General features: G+C 36.9%; 1 protein-coding gene across 1 annotated transcript in view; it reads right to left on the bottom strand.

Annotated features, from left to right (window-relative positions):
* The window catches only part of LOC124355553, a 137,455-nt gene that overhangs the window by 54,986 nt on the left and 59,320 nt on the right, over positions 1-23,149 (bottom strand). The window contains exons 4-9 of the mRNA XM_046806719.1: positions 16,967-17,615; positions 13,038-13,166; positions 12,767-12,932; positions 5,843-6,017; positions 5,517-5,696; positions 5,167-5,370 (exon numbers count right to left, since the gene is read on the bottom strand). Coding sequence (XP_046662675.1) covers positions 5,167-5,370; positions 5,517-5,696; positions 5,843-6,017; positions 12,767-12,932; positions 13,038-13,166; positions 16,967-17,615 — 1,503 coding nt within the window. The remainder of the gene's footprint in view (positions 1-5,166; positions 5,371-5,516; positions 5,697-5,842; positions 6,018-12,766; positions 12,933-13,037; positions 13,167-16,966; positions 17,616-23,149) is intronic.

Genomic DNA, 23,149 nt, shown 5'->3' with positions numbered 1-23,149 from the left:
AACTCTAAAACTTGCAGTCCCTCCCCACGTCATAGTACTGTTTTGATAACCATAGTTGGTGTCTTTCTTCATAGGAATCACATGGAATATTATCTACAGTAATACCTTTTGTTTCACACAAAATGTGGCTATATTCTATAAGAAAAATTCTATAATGCTCTTTAATGAATTGTGTTGATAAATCTTGATACTCACAAAAATTCCTAAGAAATTCATCAATTAAGTCTTGATTATCTTGAAAGAACGTATAATATGGGAAAAATGTAATAAAAAAACGATGAAAACTCTCTGTTTGTTTATTTTTTACTTTCTTTTCAATATCTTTCGTAATTATATTAAATATGTAATCCCTTACTTTTTTAGTTTTTTGCCGATAGTAAAACACTCCATTAGACGTTTTTTCTGCAAAAGACTTTACAAGTTCTTTGAATTCTGTATCATTTAAGGAAAGTATCAACTGTTCTTTAAAATGTTTTGGTAATTCGTTGAACTCGTTAAAATTGTCTTTCTTTATAAGTTTTTGAAATGCTAGAAACTGAAGAGAGCTTGGTGAGTTCATGTTGTTTATTTAGTAGAAAAGTGTTTTTATTAAAGTACAGTATGTTTTTAGTAAAAATGTTTTAAATTGATTAAACTTTATTAAGATAAATCCTTTATTCGTAGCAGATTTGACAACATTTTACAAAGCACAGCTTAAGAAAGTAGAAGCAAACAGCTATAGATTTGGTTAATTTTTCATTCCTCAGAGTAGATAGTAATGTACCGATCGCTTTTGGAGACGAACGACTGTAGATTCGGTTAATTTTTCATTGAGATTTGCTGTGTTATTTCTCAGCTTCCTTTATGGTACATTGAACAGTATTTTACATTGCTTTTCGGTCGGCTCCGAAAGTGCGCCAGGAACCCCATATTATTATCTACTTATATATATATATATATATATATATATATATATATGGTTGTACCCTTAAAACAGGGAATACTTCCTAATACATGAAAGTCAATAGAGATTCTGTTTACGTCCATGGTTTTGTAAACTTAAATTCGGTTTGTGTCTGCTGATGTTTGAAAAAGTGTACACGGAAATGTTAGTTTTAATATTTAGTTTAGTAGACAGAGCATTTAGTAGAGTATTTCCCACTAATAAACAACTTAAACTGATTTCTGTTTCTATTAATGTTCGTTTATACATTTATATTGAATATACGATGCTTTTAAATTGTGTTAACGTGGACGATTGATATTCGGTGAGAAATAAAATAACCAATATAGACAATATACTGATTGGAAATGGTAAATATTGGTGCATCCTAATGCTCCTAAGCCGTTATCCAGACCATGACGTTATCCGCTGTAGAACGAAGTGAGTTTCTCACTCTGCCCCAACGTTTAGTGAGTCTTTAACCTTCACATAATTGTGAAATCCCACTATTGTGAATCATTAAATTATGTAGTGAGGGATTTAATTGATATATTTTTACGAGTTCCCAAAGTTATTTGTTATTTGAGGAAAATTAATAGCGATAAAAACTAGGTCAGGGCATGTTAAATTATGCTTCAGGTTTCTTGCAATAATTTAGCAATTAGGGTTCACTCATATGTGTGCATATGAACTTAGTTTGAATTCCATCTTAAGATCTTACGAGATATCAAAAGAATCATGAAAAAATTCAGTATGAATACATCAATAACTATAACAAACTATGTTTACAGTTTATAAATAACGTTTTACTTATTATATTTATATAATAGATAATATTGCGCTTTTTCTGAATAAGTTATAAATGACAATAGTATTTACAGGCCGGTATTGAAGTATATGATCATAAGCCGAATTGCACATACGTTAAATACAATGTATGGAATGCATCTTAAACGTTACATTAAACTAAAAGTAAAGATCTAATCACCACAGAAAGTTTCAGTATAATCCAATGGTGGCGTACAGATCGAATGCAGCTGGGATCCTGTTTATTATTCGATACAGCTGCTCAGCTCAGACGGTATTGGCATATCACATTCAGTTAGTGTCGGAATATCCGACCAAATTATCCGGAATAACTTCTCCAACGCATGTTATGTGTTACCCTTTTGTAGCAATTTCATTTTATGACAAAAATCAATAAATGAATAATGAATAATTTAATTATAAACAAAATTATAATAAGCATCATATTTGACATTGACTGGTCACTTTTTCAAGAAGTGTGGCCTGTTAGTAAATTGAAACAAAATATAAATTACATTTATGAGAGTCTAGCACCTTAGATGACTTTAAGCCGCCATTTGGGTATCTGCTAAAAATCTTTACGTCTTATTACAATTAAGAAAATATATTATACACAATAAATAAATATACACCACAAATATAAATAACAGTAAATTAAAATAAATTGCAATACATACCAATAGACAAAGATATGAAGCAAAATATAAAATATACAAAGGCCATAAAACTCTACAACAGTACCCTGCACCGAACGACATCACGGTGTTTAAATATCCAATGTCTTGCTGCAAAGCCAAGTAATTAATTTTCACCCGATTTTAAAAATTCGTAATATTTTTCATGTATAATTGAACAATTTAAAAACTTTGGTCCCTAAAAAGAATGGCGAAAAATATAAATTTATTCACCTAGCGTAGTCTAAAATCATTTCAATTTACATATGTGGTACAATAATTGGTACAAATGAAATCACATTCAGGCTTTTTTTAAATACATGACTAAAACTGTTATTAAACGTAAGTACAGGCGCCAAATCATCAACAATCAATTTTAACAGTTTTGCAGAAATATTATTATATCCAGGATATTTTATAATTTTTTAGACTTCTTACAACAGACTTTATTTCGTCCTCTGTTGTTGCCGTAATAAAAAATATTGTTGGGAAGTGCGTATTGAAAATATGTTTGTAGTCGGGACTGTACTAGGACGGTCAGACTGTAATTAGATAAGATAGTCATTTATCTCCTCCGCGATAACGCAATTACTTTTGTCTGAGACTTGACCTGTCAAACTATTTATTATTTTGGTAGTCGGGACTGTACTAGGACGGTCAGACTGTAATTAGATAAGATAGTCATTTATCTCCTCCGCGATAACGCAATTACTTTTGTCTAAGACTTGACCTGTCAAACTATTTATTATTTTCTACTGCCGAGATACGTCTATGTTACAGTCTAATAATCATTTAGAATAATATTGTTTTTTTACAAAAATAATTTTCTGATTCAAATCGTTACAAAACTTACTGAAATAACTTTTAAATGCTGTGTTATGCAATCTTCGTTTGATAATATTGTAAAGCTTCTTTCCATTCCAAATATGAAAATTCATATATGGGCTCAATAATTTAGATTTCTGTAATTTATTTACCCTGCCCCCTTTTTTACAACTGAAAGTTACAATCGTACACAGAATATCATTAAATTTACAATAATAAATATTTACATTACTATCAGTGTGGACTAAGTCCCAAACAACAACTTCCCAATTCTCTTTATCTAAATTAGAATAAAATTTAAAAATATCATTATTTGGCTTGTTAGTTAAAATATGTATATTTGGTGATTGGTTATACACATTGTTAAAAGCAATGTGTGTGATACCATGACAGAAAACTGAACTTTTGAAGAATTTGTGAATTTGCTTCTAAATAAAAATGTGACCTATTCAAGTTTCAGACGTAATAGTAATTCTAGTAGGGGTGTATGGGAATGACATGATACCATGGTTATTAGGTAAATTTAGGCAATCATTAACAATTGGTTTACTTTCAGGAATATTCACAATTATGTGCCCGATATATACTACAGTACTATGCATTTTTTTAATTATTTCAGCTAAATCGCTAATAAAACTGTTTTCTGAAGTGTATTCTAGCCTATACAAACAAAAAATTTTAAATAGGGTTTATTTATCATTGCAGTGAGCTAACAGCTTTATACCTTGGTATGGTATATAAATTAATTTCGTCAGAAACTATCGTCATTTCACTAGTTTTCATGAAATGTATTTCTCTACTTATGTTATTTATTTTCGTGACAAACCTATCTATTTATTTTTTCCACATACATGTTATATTGATGTCATTGAAATTCAGATTATCAGTGTTGTTTTTTGTATAAAAACATAAATATAAACGTTTACACTATTTGACATAGCCTATTGGAAGTTAGGAAATTCTGGGAGATACAAAATTAAAGTAACAATAAAGACAGATTTGTTGAAAAACTGTTTTAGGAGATTTCCGTCGAGTACACATAAAACACAGGTTCAATGAAAATATGTATTACAACTATAAGTGTGTTAGAGCACATATCTAATTTACCGTTTGGAAAAGTTTCAGAACCCAAATCAGTAAATACCTACTTTATTCCTTCATGATATTTGTCCATAAATAGTTTAAATTTGGTTTCATGTCAGTGGTTAATAATAACAAAACTCTTCATGAATTCGCTATAATAATTGTATAAGAATATCTCACACGTTTCCAATTCTCAGAGGTTATTGAGTTTGTTTAAAAATGTATTTATTGTCATATTTTTTTCGTTTCCATCACGGTTACCCTTAAAACCAATGTAAAACACAGATAGACAGAATTCAATCAAACCTTCTTCCCATAACTAAGTGTTTTGTGAAGTGAGTTCTTTATCGCCAATAAGTTCTTCTCAACTAGACGTATAAAATGATGAATGATTTGTCCCATGATTAGATTTACACACTTTGCGACTAAAAACCTCAAATTCAATCACCCTGTACATAGACTTTAATGGGCATTTTTAATGGATTCCGCATGTGCGCCTTATAGAGACTGTCGTTTTATAGCTAAACACTAAACAGTTCTCCAGCTACACATTATGGAAGACTGGTCTGCGTCATCCTGTTTAGTTTCCCATTATAATTAATAAAGATCTTGGTACTGTGAGGTCCAAAGCCAAATTGTTTTATTGAGGGCATAAAGGAACTGGTATTGTAGACTAGCATTGTTACATAAAAATATGTGGAGTGGAATATGCTTTTTTAAACATGTTCCACAATTTTTGAGATTTGGTGATTAACTGATGTCTTCTTTCAATAATGAATTCAAGGCATTGATCAGGAACGAAAATTCTGTGAAAGAAATGAAAATGTAAAGTGAACTAGAGTAAATACAACTCACAATAAATATCTAGCGTGACGGAAACTCGCAGTGGAGGGAAGGAAGATGAGGTCATAGCTCGACACTCGAAGGTGGTACCGTACAATTCTCTGGATACTCCCAGTAGCACCAGGGTGTTGCTGACTTGTCCGTCAAACTGTGCATCCACTACGTCGTCTACTAACTCGTCGAGTCTGAACCAGCTTACTGCGGGGCTGGGCCATCCTGCAACAAGACATAGCTCGACACTCGAAGGTGGTCCCGTACAACTCCCTGGATACTCCCAGTAGCACCACAGTGTTGCTGACTTGTCCGTCAAACTGTGCATCCACTAAGTCGTCTACTAACTCGTCGAGTCTGAACCAGCTTACTGCGGGGCTGGGCCATCCTGCAACAAGACATAGCGCGACACTCGAAGGTGGTCCCGTACAACTCCCTGGATACTCCCAGTAGTACCAGGGTGTTGCTGACTTGTCCGTCAAACTGTGCATCCACTAAGTCGTCTACTAACTCGTCGAGTCTGAACCAGCTTACTGCGGGGCTGGGCCATCCTGCAACAAGACATAGCTCGACACTCGAAGGTGGTCCCGTACAACTCCCAGGATACTGCCAGTAGTACCAGGGTGTTGCTGACTTGTCCGTCAAACTGTGCATCCACTAAGTCATCTACTAACTCGTCGAGTCTGAACCAGCTTACTGCGGGGCTGGGCCATCCTGCAACAAGACATAGCGCGACACTCGAAGGTGGTCCCGTACAACTCCCAGGATACTGCCAGTAGTACCAGGGTGTTGCTGACTTGTCCGTCAAACTGTGCATCCACTACCTCGTCTACTAACTCGTCGAGTCTGAACCAGCTTACTGCGTGGCTGGGCTACCGTTCAACAAGACATAGCTCGACACTCGAAGGTGGTCACGTACAAATCCCTGGATACTGCCAGTAGCATCAGGGAGTTACTGCTCTTAACTTATTTGATCCGATTTTTAGTAAGAGCTATGTAAATATGATTCATTATGATTATATACAACACACAGACGTTTTTTAAACGCTTATACAGGGTAATTAACGAGAAACGCGTGTTTTTCAAATAGTGAGTACTCAGGCAATTCAAAAGAAAAATTTATTTATGAGTGGAAAAACAGTGTACACAATATGAAATTTCAGAATATAATTACTTACAATTTAGCGTTTGAAAATTACATATCTAAGGTGGCCGCATTTTGCTCGGATACAGTGTTGAAGGCGTTCTTTAAAACGTGCTACGGATTTTGCTAACATATCTCTAGGTATGAGATTAGAAGGATTGGAGATAGGAATTGATTTCCTGGCGAATAACTTCTTTAAGTTCCTCTATTGTTCGTGGATTGTTTATGTATACTCTAGATTTCAAAACTCCCCACAGAAATAAATCTGGAATTGTAAGATCTGGTGAGCGAGAAGGCCAAGTGACATCACCAAAACGTGAGATCACTCTTGTAGGGAATGATTGCCGAAGGAATTCCATACTAATGCGAGCCGTATGGGCCGTTGCCCCATCTTGCTGGAACCAAACATTACGTATCTCTCTCTATTCTTTGACGGCGCAGTTCTAGCAAGAGATGTTCTTCCAACACCGTTGTGCATTCACTGTCACTGCTCTGCCATCGTTGTCTTCAAAAAAATAAGGACTAATGATCCCCTTTTCACTAACCGCATACCACACAGTAACACGTAAGCTATGAAGAGGTCTCTCACGTTTTGAGGATTTTCTGCAAACCAAAATCGTTAATTCTGTTTATTGACTGCTCCGTCCAAGTGGAAATGCGTTTCATCATTCATAAGGATAACTGCTTCGTCATTTTCTTCCAAAATTTCGCTCATTGTGTTACAAAAATATACACGTTGTCTCCTATCCGCTTGACTCAATTGATGACATACTGCCAGCTTGAAAGGATGAAATTTAAGATGTGTGACCAAAATATTCCTCACTGTGGATGGGCGAAGTCCGAGAGCAGATGCCGGCTTCCGAATTGAGCGGCTAGGACTCTGAGCTGTTGCAAGGCGCACTCTTTCAACTGTCTCAGGGGTAGTAGCTGTCGTTACCGGTCTAGGAGGTTTTTTCTTAAGCAAAGATCGAGTTGTGTTAACATTATGTATCCAACGCAATATCGTGTTACGATAAGAGATAGTACCATGCCGTGCAACGTTAAAATGTGTACGAAAGTCTCGCTGAGTCGAGTGACTGATTCACCATTTGCGTAAAACCGTCGCATGACAAACGTACGATGCTCAAGGTTCCACATCTCGGCTACAACTAAAACTGCACATTCCCCCTCCACAACGCAACAACTTCCGGCCGTCGCCGACTTGTATTACTTGTATACTACACAAGTCAAAAACATTCGTTTCCCGGTAATTACCCTGTAAAATGTACATTTGTTGTTTTACTATGCATATATATTACATACAATAACATTAAATAAATTGTTTTGTAGCTACTACTTCTGTTCGAGTTTATGCTCTTTAAGATAGAAATAAACTGTTTTGTCTTCAACAAACGGCCACAATAAAGAAAATATAATTATATCAAACAATTAAGTAAATAGGTGTAATATTTAAATTCTGAAATTAAACAATACATTGCTTTATATTTTCAGTTTTACACAGATATGCTAAATGTTGATTGTTTAATAAAGATGACCAGTAAAAATCAAAATATAATTTTCTAAAGAAATTTGCAGAACAAAGTACGCAGCAATTCGATGAATGAAAAGGTCTGAACAATGCAGCCAGCACTGCTGTATTTAGAGATCCTAATTAGATATCAGACGCACGTCATCATTAGCGTTATTTTTCAACTCCTTGCTGCTTCATATGGTTCATTAATATTACTATTTAAATTTTAAATGTCAAACTTATATTGAACTTACTTACAATTTGTTTAATCGCTGATTAATTTTCAAAACTTAGGACATATGCACAAACTATTTAGTTGGGCTGATAATTATATGTCGCGATGACATCACTCGAATATTTTAAAGGATATCGATAGTTTTAAATGTCCCTGTATTCAGCCTTAAAGGATTTTAAAGTAACCTACTATCACTTACTTTTGGTAACAAATTGAGTTTTTTTATCACAGTGAGAGAATTGGAACGGCAATTAAAATAAATGGAATATTTATTTTCATTGTGAGGATTTTAGTCCATGTTGTCCTTTTATTGCATTCAAATTTCCTTGTCTCTGAAAACTATATTATCTTGTCTAAACCAAATTAAATTTTAAAAATGGTGATTTTTCTGAGTATGTAATGATAACCATCATAGTTGATGAAAAAAAAATATTTCATTAAAAATTGTTTTTATTGTATTATAATTGATTTAATTCTGTATTTGTAGACGCTAACGTCAGTTACAGTAGTTAGTAACAATTACATTAGCTACAATAAATAGGGGACTCCCTAGTTTCTAGCACGTGGTAGTCTAAGCTATATGTTATCTGCCCATATATAACACGTGGATTCCTCAGAGTTACTGCTTCTTTTACAGCTAGGAGTTTCAATGACGATTCCAAGTGTTCCAATGATTCAAGATCACTCTAAATATTAGATAGAATGCATAAACATTTAACTACTTAATGCCTAGTCAGTTCAATATTTTTAAACGCCTACTAAGATTTCAACTTAAAACCTGTGAAGTGATCTCCTAAAATTCCGCTGAAAGCTGTTCTGGGAGAGGAATATACATCGAATATCCATAATTGCCTTCCTGGAAATACCCGTATGCTTAGACAACCGATTTACCTTCTCCATCCTCAGGGATTGAATATCCTCCAGAAAGGGCTTAATGAAATCACTCTGGCGACATGTGCAAGCATATCTGATGGGATACCACATAAGCTATTGTGCGCTGGACACTGACAGTACTGTTCAAGCTTACAACTCTGGCGACATGTGCAAGCATATCTGATGGGATACAACATAAGCTATTGTGCGCTGGACACTGACAGTACTGTTCAAGCTTACAACTCTGGCGACATGTGCAAGCATATCTCATGGGATACCACATTAGCTATTGTGCGCTGGACATTGGCAGTAGTGTTCAAGCTTACAACTCTGGTGACATGTGCAAGCATATCTGATGGGATACCACATTAGCTATTGTGCGCTGGTCACTGACAATACTTTTCAAGCTTACAACTCTGGCGACATGTGCAAGCATATATGATGGGATACCACATTAGCTATTGTGCGCTGGACACTGACAGTACTTTTCAAGCTTACAACTCTGGCGACATGTGCAAGCATATCTGATGGGATACCACATTAGCTATTGTGCGCTGGACACTGACAGTACTTTTCAAGCTTACAACTCTGGTGACACGTGCAAGCATATCTGATGGGATACCACATTAGCTATTGTGCGCTGGACACTGACAGTCAAATCAAATCAAATCATCTTTTATTGCATTTTCTTTACAATTCAACATTGCATCGCAATCGTCAAGAAACCCCTTATAATTATAGTTATAAGCAACCCTTATACATTCACCACACACATTCAAACTTACATCTTCATACATTCTCTCAAACACATTCTCACTGACCTCAGATCCTATGCTCTCATAAATCCCAGCGGCTCATCATGAATTCATCGACAGAGTAAAACGCTCTAGACACCAGTAGGCGTCTTAGACGAGTTTTTAAATTGATTTTGATTGTTGGAATTCTTTATACTTTCAGGGAGCCTATTGATCAGTTTGACACCAACTTCTTGAGGTAGATGTTGCGACAACGCCAGTCTGTGATGCTGAGTTCGATAGTTGTCCCTGCCTCTTGTTTCATATTGGTGAACGTCCCTGCCACGAATCAGAGTACACCTTGATCTGCAGTACGTAATCACCTCAAAAATGTAGAGGCAGGGCAAAGTCATAAATCCAAGCTCCCTAAAAGATTCCCTACACGACTCTCTGAAACTCAACTTTTGTATGACTCTGACAGCCTTTTTTTGAAGTCTGAATACTCGTTCCAATCTATTTTTGGCACAGCCTCCCCAAAGTCTTACTCCATACGCAAAGTGTGGATGGATAAGGCCATAGTAGGCCATTTTTAAAACTTTGGGGGAACATAACTTTGCTAGGTTGCGCAAGGCATATATACTGCGGAAACTCTAGCACATATATGGTCGATGGTCGTCCCAGGTCAGCCCTCTGTCAAGGAACATTCCCAGAAACTTTGTAGGAGTATGTTTCCTCTAAAAGGACATTATCTACAAATACAGCTGGGCCTATCCGAACGTGTATTCTGCCGAATGCAGAAATGTACAAAATTTGATTTGGTTTGATTTGTTTTCAAGTTCATTTCAGAAAAGAAATTGAATACATGAATTCACTTCAACAAACGTTGTGATTTCCCAGTTCTTTGCAGTGTTTTGCTTTTTAAAACAGAGAGTCGTGTCATCAGCATATTGAACTAGTTTCCCATGTTGGATCACCGAGTTCAATCTACTGACATAAATCAGGAATAAAAGAGGCCCAAGGATAGATCCCTGAGGGACACCATGAGGCATTTTGATTTTGTTAGATGTGACGTTCGAAATCTCCACGCTCTGATCCCGCTCCCTTAGGTAAGAAGCAAGCCACAGCTGCGGGGAGTCCCCGAACGCCACATTTCTCCAACTGGTGCAGCAGTGTCTCATGATGCACACAGTCAAATGCCTTGGACAGGTCAAGAAATATGCTAAGCACATGTTCTCGCCGTTCCAATCCATCGACAACATTTTCCAAAAGGTTGTTCACAGCGTCAATTGTGGATTTGTTTTTTTCTGAAATCCAAATTGCTCTGGATTCAGAATCCGCTTGTTTTCTAGAAAGCTTTCAAGTCTTACATAGAAAATTTTTTCAAAAATTTTGCTGAACACCGGAAGAATTGATATGGGCCGATAATGCTTGGAATGTAAGGATCGTCCTTCTTGAAAATTGGAATGACTTTGGCTGTCTTCAAAAGAGAAGGAAAAGTTTCCAGATTCGAATGAGGAATTTATCAGTTTTGTGAGTGGTCCTAATAAGTGCCTGAGGCACCGTTTAAGTAACCAAACTGACATCCCATTTGCGTCACCTGTTTTCTTCGAATTCAGTCCCTGTATGACACGTGCTATCTCATCCCCACACAGGAGGCAGAGCCATGGACGCAACCGGCTCCGGAACCACGCCTTCCACAAGATTGAGTTTCCGTGAATGACGGATTCATTGAGGCAACAGAAGAAAAATATTTATTGAATTCATTTGCCACTAGTAATTGATCTTCAACAATTGTGTCATCAACTTTTGATCACAAATGATCTGGAACCCTTGTCCTTACTAGTATCTCGAGAAGAATCATTAATAATTTTCCAAGCTGTCCTTGAAAAATTTTCACATTCACCCAAGGATCTATTGATGTCATAGGCTTTAGCCGCTCGTATGACTTTCTTGTAGATCCTCCGGTATGTTCTAAAAATTGTTTAAAACGTTCATTTTCAGATTCAATAAAGATTTTGTGAAAGAATTTTAGTTTTTCTCGAGATATGAGAATGCCCTTGGTCAAACCATGAAATTTTCTGAGGTTTGGTATTGATTTTTGTTTTTTTAAAAGGACACGCAAACATCTAGATAGTAATTGAAAGCATTACTAAATGCCCGATACATTGTCATTGACGTTTTGAAAGTTATTTAAAAAGTTCCAAGATTCATTTTTTAAAAGTTTGTTCAGATGGCAAATGTTTTGAAAATTACAAACTCGTAAAATTTTGAATTTTGAGTTTGTAGTTTGCATCCATGAACCACTATCTCCTGCGCAAAAATGGTCAGAGACCGCCGTATTCAAAACAGAGACTGTGGTGTCAGAAATGTTGGTAATGACGTTGTCGATGGCAGTACTCGACGTCGCGGTCACTCGTGTCGGTGTATTCACGGAAAAATTTTAAGTTAAAAGATCTTAGAAAACATCGCGAAGCCGCTGGGTAAGGGGGTTGGTGTGTGGTCCATTACATTGATATTAAGATCACCAACTAATACGAAATTCATTGAATTTTGAGAAAGACGATTTAAGAGATGCTCAAACTTTTTCAAAAAAAGAATGTTCACAGCCATTTGGAGACCTGTAAAGTCCAATAACCGTTAATTTACCAAAAGAGTTTGACGAGACTTTGATTACCTACGGCCTCAAAATCCAAGTCCAAACTGCTGTCAATTTTAAAAGATTCGATTTTTGACGATTTTTTCACAAAAATTGCCACACCACCCCCCTTTAAAATTATTTCGACAAAAATAGTTTGCCAGTTCGAAATTTTGAATTTTGAAGATATCGATTGATTCGGGCTTGAAAAACATGCTCCGAGACAACCAGCACATCAGGTTTAAGCTCTTCACACAAAAGCGCCAATTCGTAAACCTTGTTAGTCGCTACTTGAGCGTTCTGGTGAATTACTTTAAGCTTGTGATTTTGAAATTTTTGAATTTTGAATGTTGAGATTAGAAATATGAGCATTTTTTGATGTTGGATCCGAGGTCCTCCCTAGGTTGGTTCCGCACTGGTCAGCACTGTCAAGTTTTTTTGAGACAGGAGAGCGTCCATCGAGAGACCATCACTAGGTTAGTCCTCTCACGGTGTCCGCGTATGAGAGGCGCTGGAGATTTGGAGATGGCTGTAGGGTCCCAGTCGAATCTCCAACAACCTCAGTAGGCACTGGCTCGAGCGGAGAAGATGCGATCGCCGCGGAGCGCTCTCGAGGGACGTTTGACGGCGTCTCTGGACTAGAAGAAGCGAGAGCTCTGACAATCATCCCTGCCAGCATCCGTTTCCCCCGCATGGAGAGATGTTGACCGTGTCTCGTGAAATACCTTCGGCCGACTTCATCAAAATTTCAATAAGCGGACGTTGTGCCGGGCAGGCCAGTTTCCTCCACGAAGGCATTCACGAGCACGGTTCCACGTGTACGGGGTTGGTCCAGGTCCAGGTCGTGTCGATGCGGCAGAGTGGCGAGGAGAAGCTCGGTGCCGGCCGGTCTGGAACGATGTAGTTCTCCAGGTGGCGGTAAATGTTACGCTGCTCGCCGACAGCCAAGTCATTGGTGCCCGGCGATTAGCACCTCACACCGTGGTCCAGGGTCAGGTGACGTTTGGTCCGGACGTATGATGTCGAGCAGCCGGGCTCCAGGACTCCAGTACTGTTCAAGCTTACAACTCTGGTGACACGTGCAAGCATATCTGATGGGATACCACATTAGCTATTGTGCGCTGGACACTGACAGTACTTTTCAAGCTTACAACTCTGGCGACATGTGCAAGCATATCTCATGGGATACCACATTAGCTATTGTGCGCTGGACACTGACAGTACTGTTCAAGCTTACAACTCTGGCGACATGTGCAAGCATATCTCATGGGATACCACATTAGCTATTGTGCGCTGGACACTGACAGTACTTTTCAAGCTTACAACTCTGGCGACATGTGCAAGCATATCTCATGGGATACCACATTAGCTATTGTGCGCTGGACACTGACAGTACTGTTCAAGCTTACAACTCTGGCGACATGTGCAAGCATATCTGATGGGATACCACATTAGCTATTGTGCGCTGGACACTGACAGTACTTTTCAAGCTTACAACTCTGGCGACATGTGCAAGCATATCTGATGGGATACCACATTAGCTATTGTGCGCTGGACACTGACAGTACTTTTCAAGCTTACAACTCTGGCGACATGTGCAAGCATATCTGATGGGATACCACATTAGCTATTGTGCGCTGGACACTGACAGTACTGTTCAAGCTTACAACTCTGGCGACATGTGCAAGCATATCTGATGGGATACCACATTAGCTATTGTGCGCTGGACACTGACAGTACTGTTCAAGCTTACAACTCTGGCGACATGTGAATGCATATCTGATGGGATACCACATTAGCTATTGTGTGCTGGACAATGACAGTACTGATCAAGCTTACAACTCTACGGCCCGCTTACGTTTATCAGTTACTAACCACTTCTCATAGTCAACAGTAAAATATGTTCTGCATAATTACCTGAAGATGTGTAATACGAGTACATAATAATTTACATTTATAATTTGTACTAGTTTCAATTGTGGATTTGATAGTATGAAACGATAGCACAAACACGCATTTACACTGTACACATCACATAATGGACTTTTGTCGTCACATTTATGACAAATGTCCAAAAGCATAATAATGTTCCATGTAGATAAAAAGTCAACAAAGTTTTTATGAAACATGTAATGTTCGCTTGAATGCATTTGTTATATTTCAAACTTAATATTATTTCAAATTTTAAAGTTTACAAATGCGCCCGTAATGAATTCAAGTTTTACAATTGCTCTACTTGAAGAAGAGAGACTACCAGTTTGTAAAGAAGCTTTAATTGTTTGTTTTCTCCCAGGGTTGGCTGTCGTGGGAGCTGGCTTGGAGACACACAGTAATTGATTTCAGTCCCCTTCCAATTTGTCACCGCTTAAACACAAAACAGGACGTTGTACCTAGGACTCGTTGCGTTTTTATTTATGTACCGAACGTACAAAATTGTACAAAATAGTAAATAACATTTTTACAAATATCTACCTTGTAGCAACATATGTATATGCCTGTCTGTAGGATTGATACACCAAACATTTTAAATTTAATTTGTATTGTAATTGATTACAATGAATTTAACTAATATTTTATGCTAAGCCTTGCTTAACGTGGACTTTAAGCTGGAAAATATGTTATGAACCCAGTTTCTACGAAAAATATCAATAAAATATTCTGGAAATAACGGATATGTTTTGACTACAAGTTTTAAAACCACAAAAATTGCGGTTGAAAAGACGGCCTAACTTAACGAAGTAAATTTCAAATACTTCGATAATATCTATACATAACCTATGCTATATTCGCTCTTATTGCGCCAGTGCTTTGTTTGAAGTACCTAAAAGTTTAATAAAAACATAATATTTGTCCAACGCTATCGATATTTAGGTATATATGTACTTACGAATAGCCTAATCTATTTTCAACAATTATTGATGAACATAAAATTTATAGTTCTGTTGATATATATATATATATATATATATATATATATATATATATATATACACATTAAATTTGTATAAGTGGCAATAGCCTAATTTAATTTCAATAAACATTGAATCGCAAAAAGCACTTGCTCCGCCGGGACATGTGTGTGTGTGTGTGTGTGTGTGTGTGTGTGTGTGTGTGTGTGTGTGTGTGTTTATAAATTCCCTGATAATATTTGAAATATGTATGCCTTATGCTCTTAATATCAAGAAGTAAGGTTTACAATTCGTCAACTATAGGAGTTTAAATAGGTTTGTCCCTAGTAGAACAATATATTTTATCTTTCATAACTGTCCTAAAAGAGGAACGTTTGATACAAGTGTTATACGGGGTTACCGATAACAAGAATATAATATACCGGAAATAATTACAGTGAAATGTTTGGCAATAGTAGGCTTTTCACACCAACATACGTATATGATTTGATAGGAACAAAAAGGAAAACGCTGCTACAGCACGAGATATACTTCAGACCTGAAGTAGATAATTGTGAAAGGAAGTAGAAGCTTATTGACCAAAGAAAACAGTCCATACCAGTGCTTATTTATATTTATTTTATTAAAAATTCAAATGGTACTACGGTACAAAAAATTTCTAACACTAAAATTAAATCACAATGACGTTAACAGTCGCTTTTAGACAAATTTAAACTTTTTAGACATTAAACAATATGTATTTACTGTTATTGATACGCGTTGAATCGCGTTGTAATTAATTGTTTAAAAAGATAAATATAGAAATTCAAATTGAAAAATAAAATATAACTGAGACTGTGAGAGGTAATTGAGCGTGCGTGATGAGTCCATGGGATGGCGGGACGGGAATAGCCGATTTTGCTTGATAAGCCGTTACAGGCGCTTCTGGTGGGTATATAGGAAACTATAGTTGTTTGATTATGGCGAGAGAACTGGAAGGCAATAGTTTGGCCGGATATCTTTGCAGTCTGCCGGAAGGTGTAGTGAGAAGCTGAGACTCCACGATGGATGTGAGGGGTCCTCCAACCAGGAAGTGTCCGAGGGTGAGAGGCTCCAGGTCATGACGGGTCTGCGGAGAACGGCACAATTTGTTTTGAATTCAACATTGCCTCAATGCGTGAAGTCAGTATTTCCAACCACACCATGTAGGTGAGGCTTTGCACTTTCAACTACTACTGTATTTTCCATAATCCTCCTTAATGTGGGGAATGAAGTGTTAAAAAGTGAAAATTTATCTGGTTTGTTTATGCAAAAAGTCGAGTTTTTGTTCTTTGAACAGTTTTTGGAATATCATGTAGCAGGCGCACGTACAAAGTTTGTGCCACAGTCACTATGTAAATTGCTGACCAACCCGAGTATATAAATAAAGCGGGTGAGTGAAGCGATGAAAGCGTCTGCAGTAAGGTCTGTAACTAACTCTAAGTGTACAGCCTTCCTTACGAAACAAATAAAAATATAAATGTAATCTTTTGACAGCCTGAGCTAGCAAATTGTACGTGTTGCGTTTTCAAGTTCTGTCGAATTTAGCGGACCAGAAGTTTTCCTTTTCTTGAAGCAGTAAATTAAGTGAATTACGAAGGCAATAACTTACTGTAATATAAGCCACGATGAACACTCGTTATTTACATGGGTTTTTGTAGTTACAAGCGTTTGAATAGCATCTCTTTTAAGTTCAGCTAAGTTTCATTCTTCAATGATTTTACATAGCCACTCCCTATGTAAAAGTCCAGTCGCTAGACGACCTGCTGAGCCAAGGGGGCCCTGACCACTTGAGCGGGTGAGACAGTAGACAACTAGGATTGAGGGCGCGCGATGCGCAGTCGCTAGACGACCTGCTGAGCCAAGGGGACCCTGACCACCAGAGCAGGTGAGACAGTAGAAAACTAGGAGTGAGGCCGCGTGATGCGCAGTCGCTAGACGACCTGCTGAGCCAAGGGGACCCTGACCACCAGAGCAGGTGAGACAGTAGAAAACTAGGAGTGAGGCCGCGTGATGCGCAGTCGCTAGACGACCTGCTGAGCCAAGGGGGCCCTAACCACCAGAGCGGGTGAGACAGTAGAAAACTAGGAGTGAGGCCGCGTGATGCGCAGTCGCTAGACGACCTGCTGAGCCAAGGGGACCCTGGCCACCAGAGCAGGTGAGACAATAGAAAACTAGGAGTGAGGCCGCGTGATGCGCAGTCGCTAGACGACCTGCTGAGCCAAGGGGGCCCTGACCACCAGAGCGGGTGAGACAGTAGACAACTAGGAGTGAGGCCGCGTGATGCGCAGTCGCTAGACGACCTGCTGAGCCAAGGGAACCCTGACCACCAGAGCAGGTGAGACAGTAGAAAACTAGGAGTGAGGCCGCGTGATGCGCAGTCGCTAGACGACCTGCTGAGCCCAGGGGGCCCTGACCACCAGAGCAGGTGAGACAGTAGACAACTAGGAGTGAGGCCGCGCGATGTGCAGTCGGTGAGGTTGTAATTTGTGCTGATGTGTTGTCAGATTGGTACGGGTATGTTCCTACATTTCTGATACTCTATTAGCCACAAACACTTTAAGGCCATAAGAAGGGGTACGTATCCAGGCTAAAACAATACTCGAATCACACCAAGCTGTGATAGAGTCGATCTTGCATTAAGTCGATAAACTGTCATAGAAGATTGTTATCAGTTTTGACAGCAAGTGCGCGCCACATAATTCTAGTTTAGGGAGAATAACTTGTATAAGCGGTGCGAATTTTACGGAGACTTGGCCGTAGGAGTCTGTAAGCCGGAGATAAACGCAACATGAATAGGCTGTGCCGCTAGCATCAGAGTACCCGTACAACTGTATGTTTGAGTCGTCAGAGACATCTAAAATGTGATGAATTTTAACATTTTGAGTTCTGTTGTAAAATTACTCCTTTCACGGGTATTTTCGGGTAACTGATCTTCCCATTTAAGCCCTTATGCCATTAAGTGTTGCATGATTGCTTTAGCCCACAGTACAATACGTGATAGCCATCCGCAAGGATCATAAATATGCGCAATAGCCGAGAGAACGGCGCGTTTGTTATAGGGTTGGTTAGGTGTGCTAATTGTGGGTAAAATAATACAATTTCTGCGGAGACCATTTCAGCTCTAAAACATTGAAATATGGTTGGTTTGACGAGTTTCCAGAAAGTCTTCAGACGCTGAGTGGAGAAGCAGTTGACTGTTGGATGCCCACGCGCAGTTTGATGCCACACTTTCTGAGAAGTTGGATAGTATATTTCTGGAGTAGAAGAGCGTTTTCCTGCGTATCGCTGCCTAGAAGCGTGTCGTTACGTAGAGTTTGTCTTGGAGACCCTCAAAATCTAATGGATGATTGAGCCCTTCATCTACGATGAGCTGTTTCCTGCGTCGCTATCTAGAAGCACGTCGTTACGTACATTTTGTCTTGGAGACCCTCACAAGCTAATGGATGATTGAGCCCTTAATCTACGATGAGCTGTTTTCCTGCGTTGCTATCTAGAAGCGCGTCGTTACGTACATTTTGTCTTGGAGACCCTCAAAAGCTAATGGATGATTGAGCCCTTCATCTACGATGAGCTGTAGAATCACTTATTGTATTTTTAAGAGCTAAGTTTTGTTTCGGCAATACTTTATTTCTTCAACTGCGTGGCTTTTGAAAAAGATTTTTGATGAACATCAACAAAATTAGCCGCCCTTGTGCTGTTATACTCGGTCTCAAGAAACTTACTGAACTCGTCTATGTTAGGGATTTCTTTTGAGTTTTCTCGTGAGTGGTCAAATTTAGATCTTATTTCTTAGTAAAACTTTCTTAGCATGTGTGAAGTGAGAAACATACTCTCTTTTGAGACATCATGACCGTTCGGCTTTCGGCTTTCAAGGCATGAGCGTTTTTAATGTAAGATAAAAGCACGCACGTTTTTCACTAAAGGCGTATACATTTCAGGCAGTTCTAGTATATTTTTAACATGTAATGAGGTGAGCAATCTTAAATTATAGCAACGTTTCAAAATGGTCTGCCAAGCTATAAAATAATTATCACTGGCAATCGGCAAAGATTTGATCATATCTAGCAGATCATCACTCAGGCAATACAGAAGTAGGTAAGTGAATTTTTCAACGTAAGAAAAACTTTCATTTTTATTTATAGAATTTTCAAGCAAACTGTGAAATGCAACTCAGTTTGCTGTTTGGCGATTTAAAGTAGGTAGATTCAGTTTAGGCAATTTCACAGAGGATGCTGATGCGTTAGCTGATTGAGATGGGTTCAAGTTAGTGTGGTCAACTGAGTCTTTAAGCAGGTGGCAACAATATATTAGTATCGGTTTGAATTGAGAGAAAACAATCTGAAATAGCTGCTTGTAGTTTAATAACTACATGGTCTTCAATGTCGTCAGGGAGATGAAGTACTATAAAGTTTAGAAACTAATTTTTACAACTTGACCTTTAATACTATCCAGACGAGACTGCAATAAGTCCAGCATGCCGCACTAAAGTAGAGAACCTCATTTTGCTAATTATTTTATTTTACTCTTACTTGAGAAAATATAAAGGAAAAGATCCTAAAAGAGACCAAAAGTTTATTTGTAAAACATTTTGAAGAAGATTTGTGGTAGAAGCAGCACTATCATTTTGGCGTATTTATTTTATCACAATAAACGCTGTTTTATTTGAGATAGAATGCAGTTTAATCTTCCTTCTGATTTACAATTATTCTTAATACCAGAACAAAATATGACGTGGAGTTGTTATTGTTGGTTGATAAAAAATATGTTTTCTTCTTTCAGAGGCAAATTAAATTATTTTAATTTATTTACGTAGCGTCAAATAAACAAGTTGAGAGGCGACGTATATAATTTTGACAGTAGATGTTAGGCTAACAATTATTCTTGAAGTTCAAAGTTGAATGAAGACAAATTATAGGAAGAAAGTGAAAAACTATCTAATAGGCATATATTTAGATTGGGATGGCGGTTATCAGTGCAGTTGTAATAACAAAGCAAAAACAAGGCGGGCAGGCGGAGGTATGTATGAGTGTGAGAACTAGTTTGAGTATGAGTAGTTGTCAGTTGTCAGTATGAGTTCTAGAAACCTGAAGTGCTCACGTGGTTTGAGCAAGGTTTGGGACAAGTGGTTCTACTAGTAGAATTTCAAGTAAAATCGGGATATTGGTAGAAACCGAAACTTTATGTTGAAACAACGTGTGCAAGTAGAAAATGCCCGGTAATATTTTTGGCAATAAAAAATGTACACACTGAATTTAATTCAAATAACCTTTTTTGCTTTATAGTTTGTTTGAAAAAATAAATGTTTAAAAAACCACTAACATGTTCAATTTACACAATTCAATGTCCAAAGAGCTGATTTAGTTTTTAAAATATTTTAAGTAGTTCTGATCGAAGAACCAAAAACCTATGTGAATTATTTAAGAGTAGTGGACTGTATGATAGTAATCTAAAAATAATTTAAAGGAATATTTTAGCTTGAGTAGCACTAACCTTAGTTGAGACTGGAAGAGGAAGAGGGTGCATCCTTTCTTTGTAAAGCAGGTAGATTTGGCGATGACCAAAAACACTCGCGTTGTAACTATTTGTTTAAAAACATCAATACAGAAATTTAAATAGAAAAATAAAATATTAATGGAATGTAAAGCACGGAAAGTAGATTATATTGCTAGCAGTTGAAATTTTTTGACCGCAAAAGACCTCAGACCTACTTACGTATATATTTTCTTAATCGTGCAAAATTTCAAATCCTACTATAGCACCAGAAATATTAGAAGACAACTATATTAAATTGGAAGTAAATTATTATTGACTGGCCAAGGTATGTACAAATTTTCTTGATCCGGGCCACAATACAAATGATACTATGGCGGTCCCGGAAGATTACAGTAGTTAAAAGTAGACAATTAATTGTTGACTGAAGTTGGCTGTTCAAATAGATTACTTGTGTTATATTGTTTTATACGCAAACTCTGCTGTGATGTGCAACATATAATTGTTTTCAACCTAAACTATTTCTCCACGCTTTAAACCTAAAATGGAATCTATTGTCATTTTTTTTACCTTTTCAATATACTAACAATGATCAGTGATTATAACAATGATTTAGTAATTAATATGTACTAAATGTATATTTACAATTCAAAATTAATAAAGAGGTCAATCATACTATTTCTTAAATCTTTAGATATGATTTTTATGACGGACTCCTGTATTCCTCTGACTTAAATCATTTAACGTCTTACGGAAACTGTTGCAAATATCCATTAAAATATTGTATTAATATGTGCATTGCATTATTACTCATAAAACATTTTTCACTTTCTGACTTAAAAAACCAAAAATTTCCCTTTAAACGTAAGGTACAAATTATTTTGAAGTAGATCAGGAGACTTGAATATCTTCCATTGGCCTTTACTTATCTTCAGGAATCTTCATTAAGATAATTAAAGTGACATGCTTATAACGTACCTGTAATTAAATAATATATCCAATGAAAAGCCTCGGGTAATTGCTAGTACGTAATAAAGTGCTTTAATTGTAAAGGAATTAGTTTATTTTACACTAAATTTGGTTGAATGCTGCAATTTCATAATTTAACATATAAGTATCGTATGCAAGTACATTCGACTTGTTTGTCTGTTCCAAAGTAATTAGAATCTTTTTCGTGTTGCGTAGGAAATGATGAAAGTTTAATTTCTGAGAACAGAGAGAAAAACTTTGGTTTTGTAAACATCAGATCACGTTTAACTCAACGTGATTACTAATTTATCATTGGAAGTCAAAACCCACAAAGCTTCCCAAACGCTTGGCCTCTTTGGTTCTCTCTGGAGAGCTGATCTCCTCTAAAGCATCTGGTAAACTCTGAGGGTAGAGAACTAATCAGCAATTCAATCGGTCTCAGTAATATCTCTCTGATATAAATTGCACTCTTCGATCGATCAGGTATGGCCCATCGCTGTTTTATACTGAACAATTATACTTCAATCTCTAATTCAATATTCAATCGAGTAAATATATAAATTAAAACTTTTCACATTGAAAATTAAGGACTTTAATGTACCAGATTATTTTTAACATTCCATGAAACACTCAAGAATGGTCACATACAGACTCAAATGGAGATTCCTTCGCTTTCACTATCTTTCTGTATCGTATTATAAAAAGGGTAATCGAAAAGTAAAATAAACGTTGCTACTAATCTACAGTGTATTCATTCTTTCTTATGATTAGTGAAGGAACAACACGTGCAGGCAAGGATTCGTGCATCTTTCTTCTTATTTCTCAAATTCAAAATTCTCTGACGTACTTTTCCTGTAAAGAATTATAATTTAATGACTAATACAAATTTCTTATACTTGTGACTTATTGTTGAATTAAAAGCAAAAATTTTATTAAAACTAGTAAAAAACATAGAAGTCCATAAACATATCACTATAACATTAACGGGCATGGATATTCCACTAACTGACAGGAAATATGCACCTTCCAAGAACAAAGTATTGGAACACAGTACAAAATACATTACATGAGTGGGAAACCAGCTTCCTGAGCTTTTCCACGCTAAACAATGTAAATATAAAGATAAAATGCCAAACTTATTATTACCTAATACTTAGTTATGGTGAAAACACTAAAAAACATATTTACTAACATGTTTTAATGTTAAACAAAGTAAATCTTTTTTATTATTTCAAAATTACGTTTCAATAATCTTAATTTCCTACTTACGTAGGACTTTAACCATTACTAGTAGACAAGCGCATTTACATTTTTTGTCAATTAAAAAAAACATTTCCGGCATAAATTTTACAATGTCAAACCGATGAAATATGTAAAGAAAGGTTCTTGCATATTCTAAGTTACAGTAAGTGGGAAATACACTCGTATTGCACCAGCAGTTTGTGTGGTCTTATTGGTCAAAATGGTTTTTGAGGTTCTTTTCA

Source organism: Homalodisca vitripennis, chromosome 1 (genome assembly GCF_021130785.1).
Source record: "Homalodisca vitripennis isolate AUS2020 chromosome 1, UT_GWSS_2.1, whole genome shotgun sequence".
NCBI classification, from domain to species: domain Eukaryota; kingdom Metazoa; phylum Arthropoda; class Insecta; order Hemiptera; family Cicadellidae; genus Homalodisca; species Homalodisca vitripennis.
This window is presented reverse-complemented; position numbering and strand designations above follow the sequence as displayed.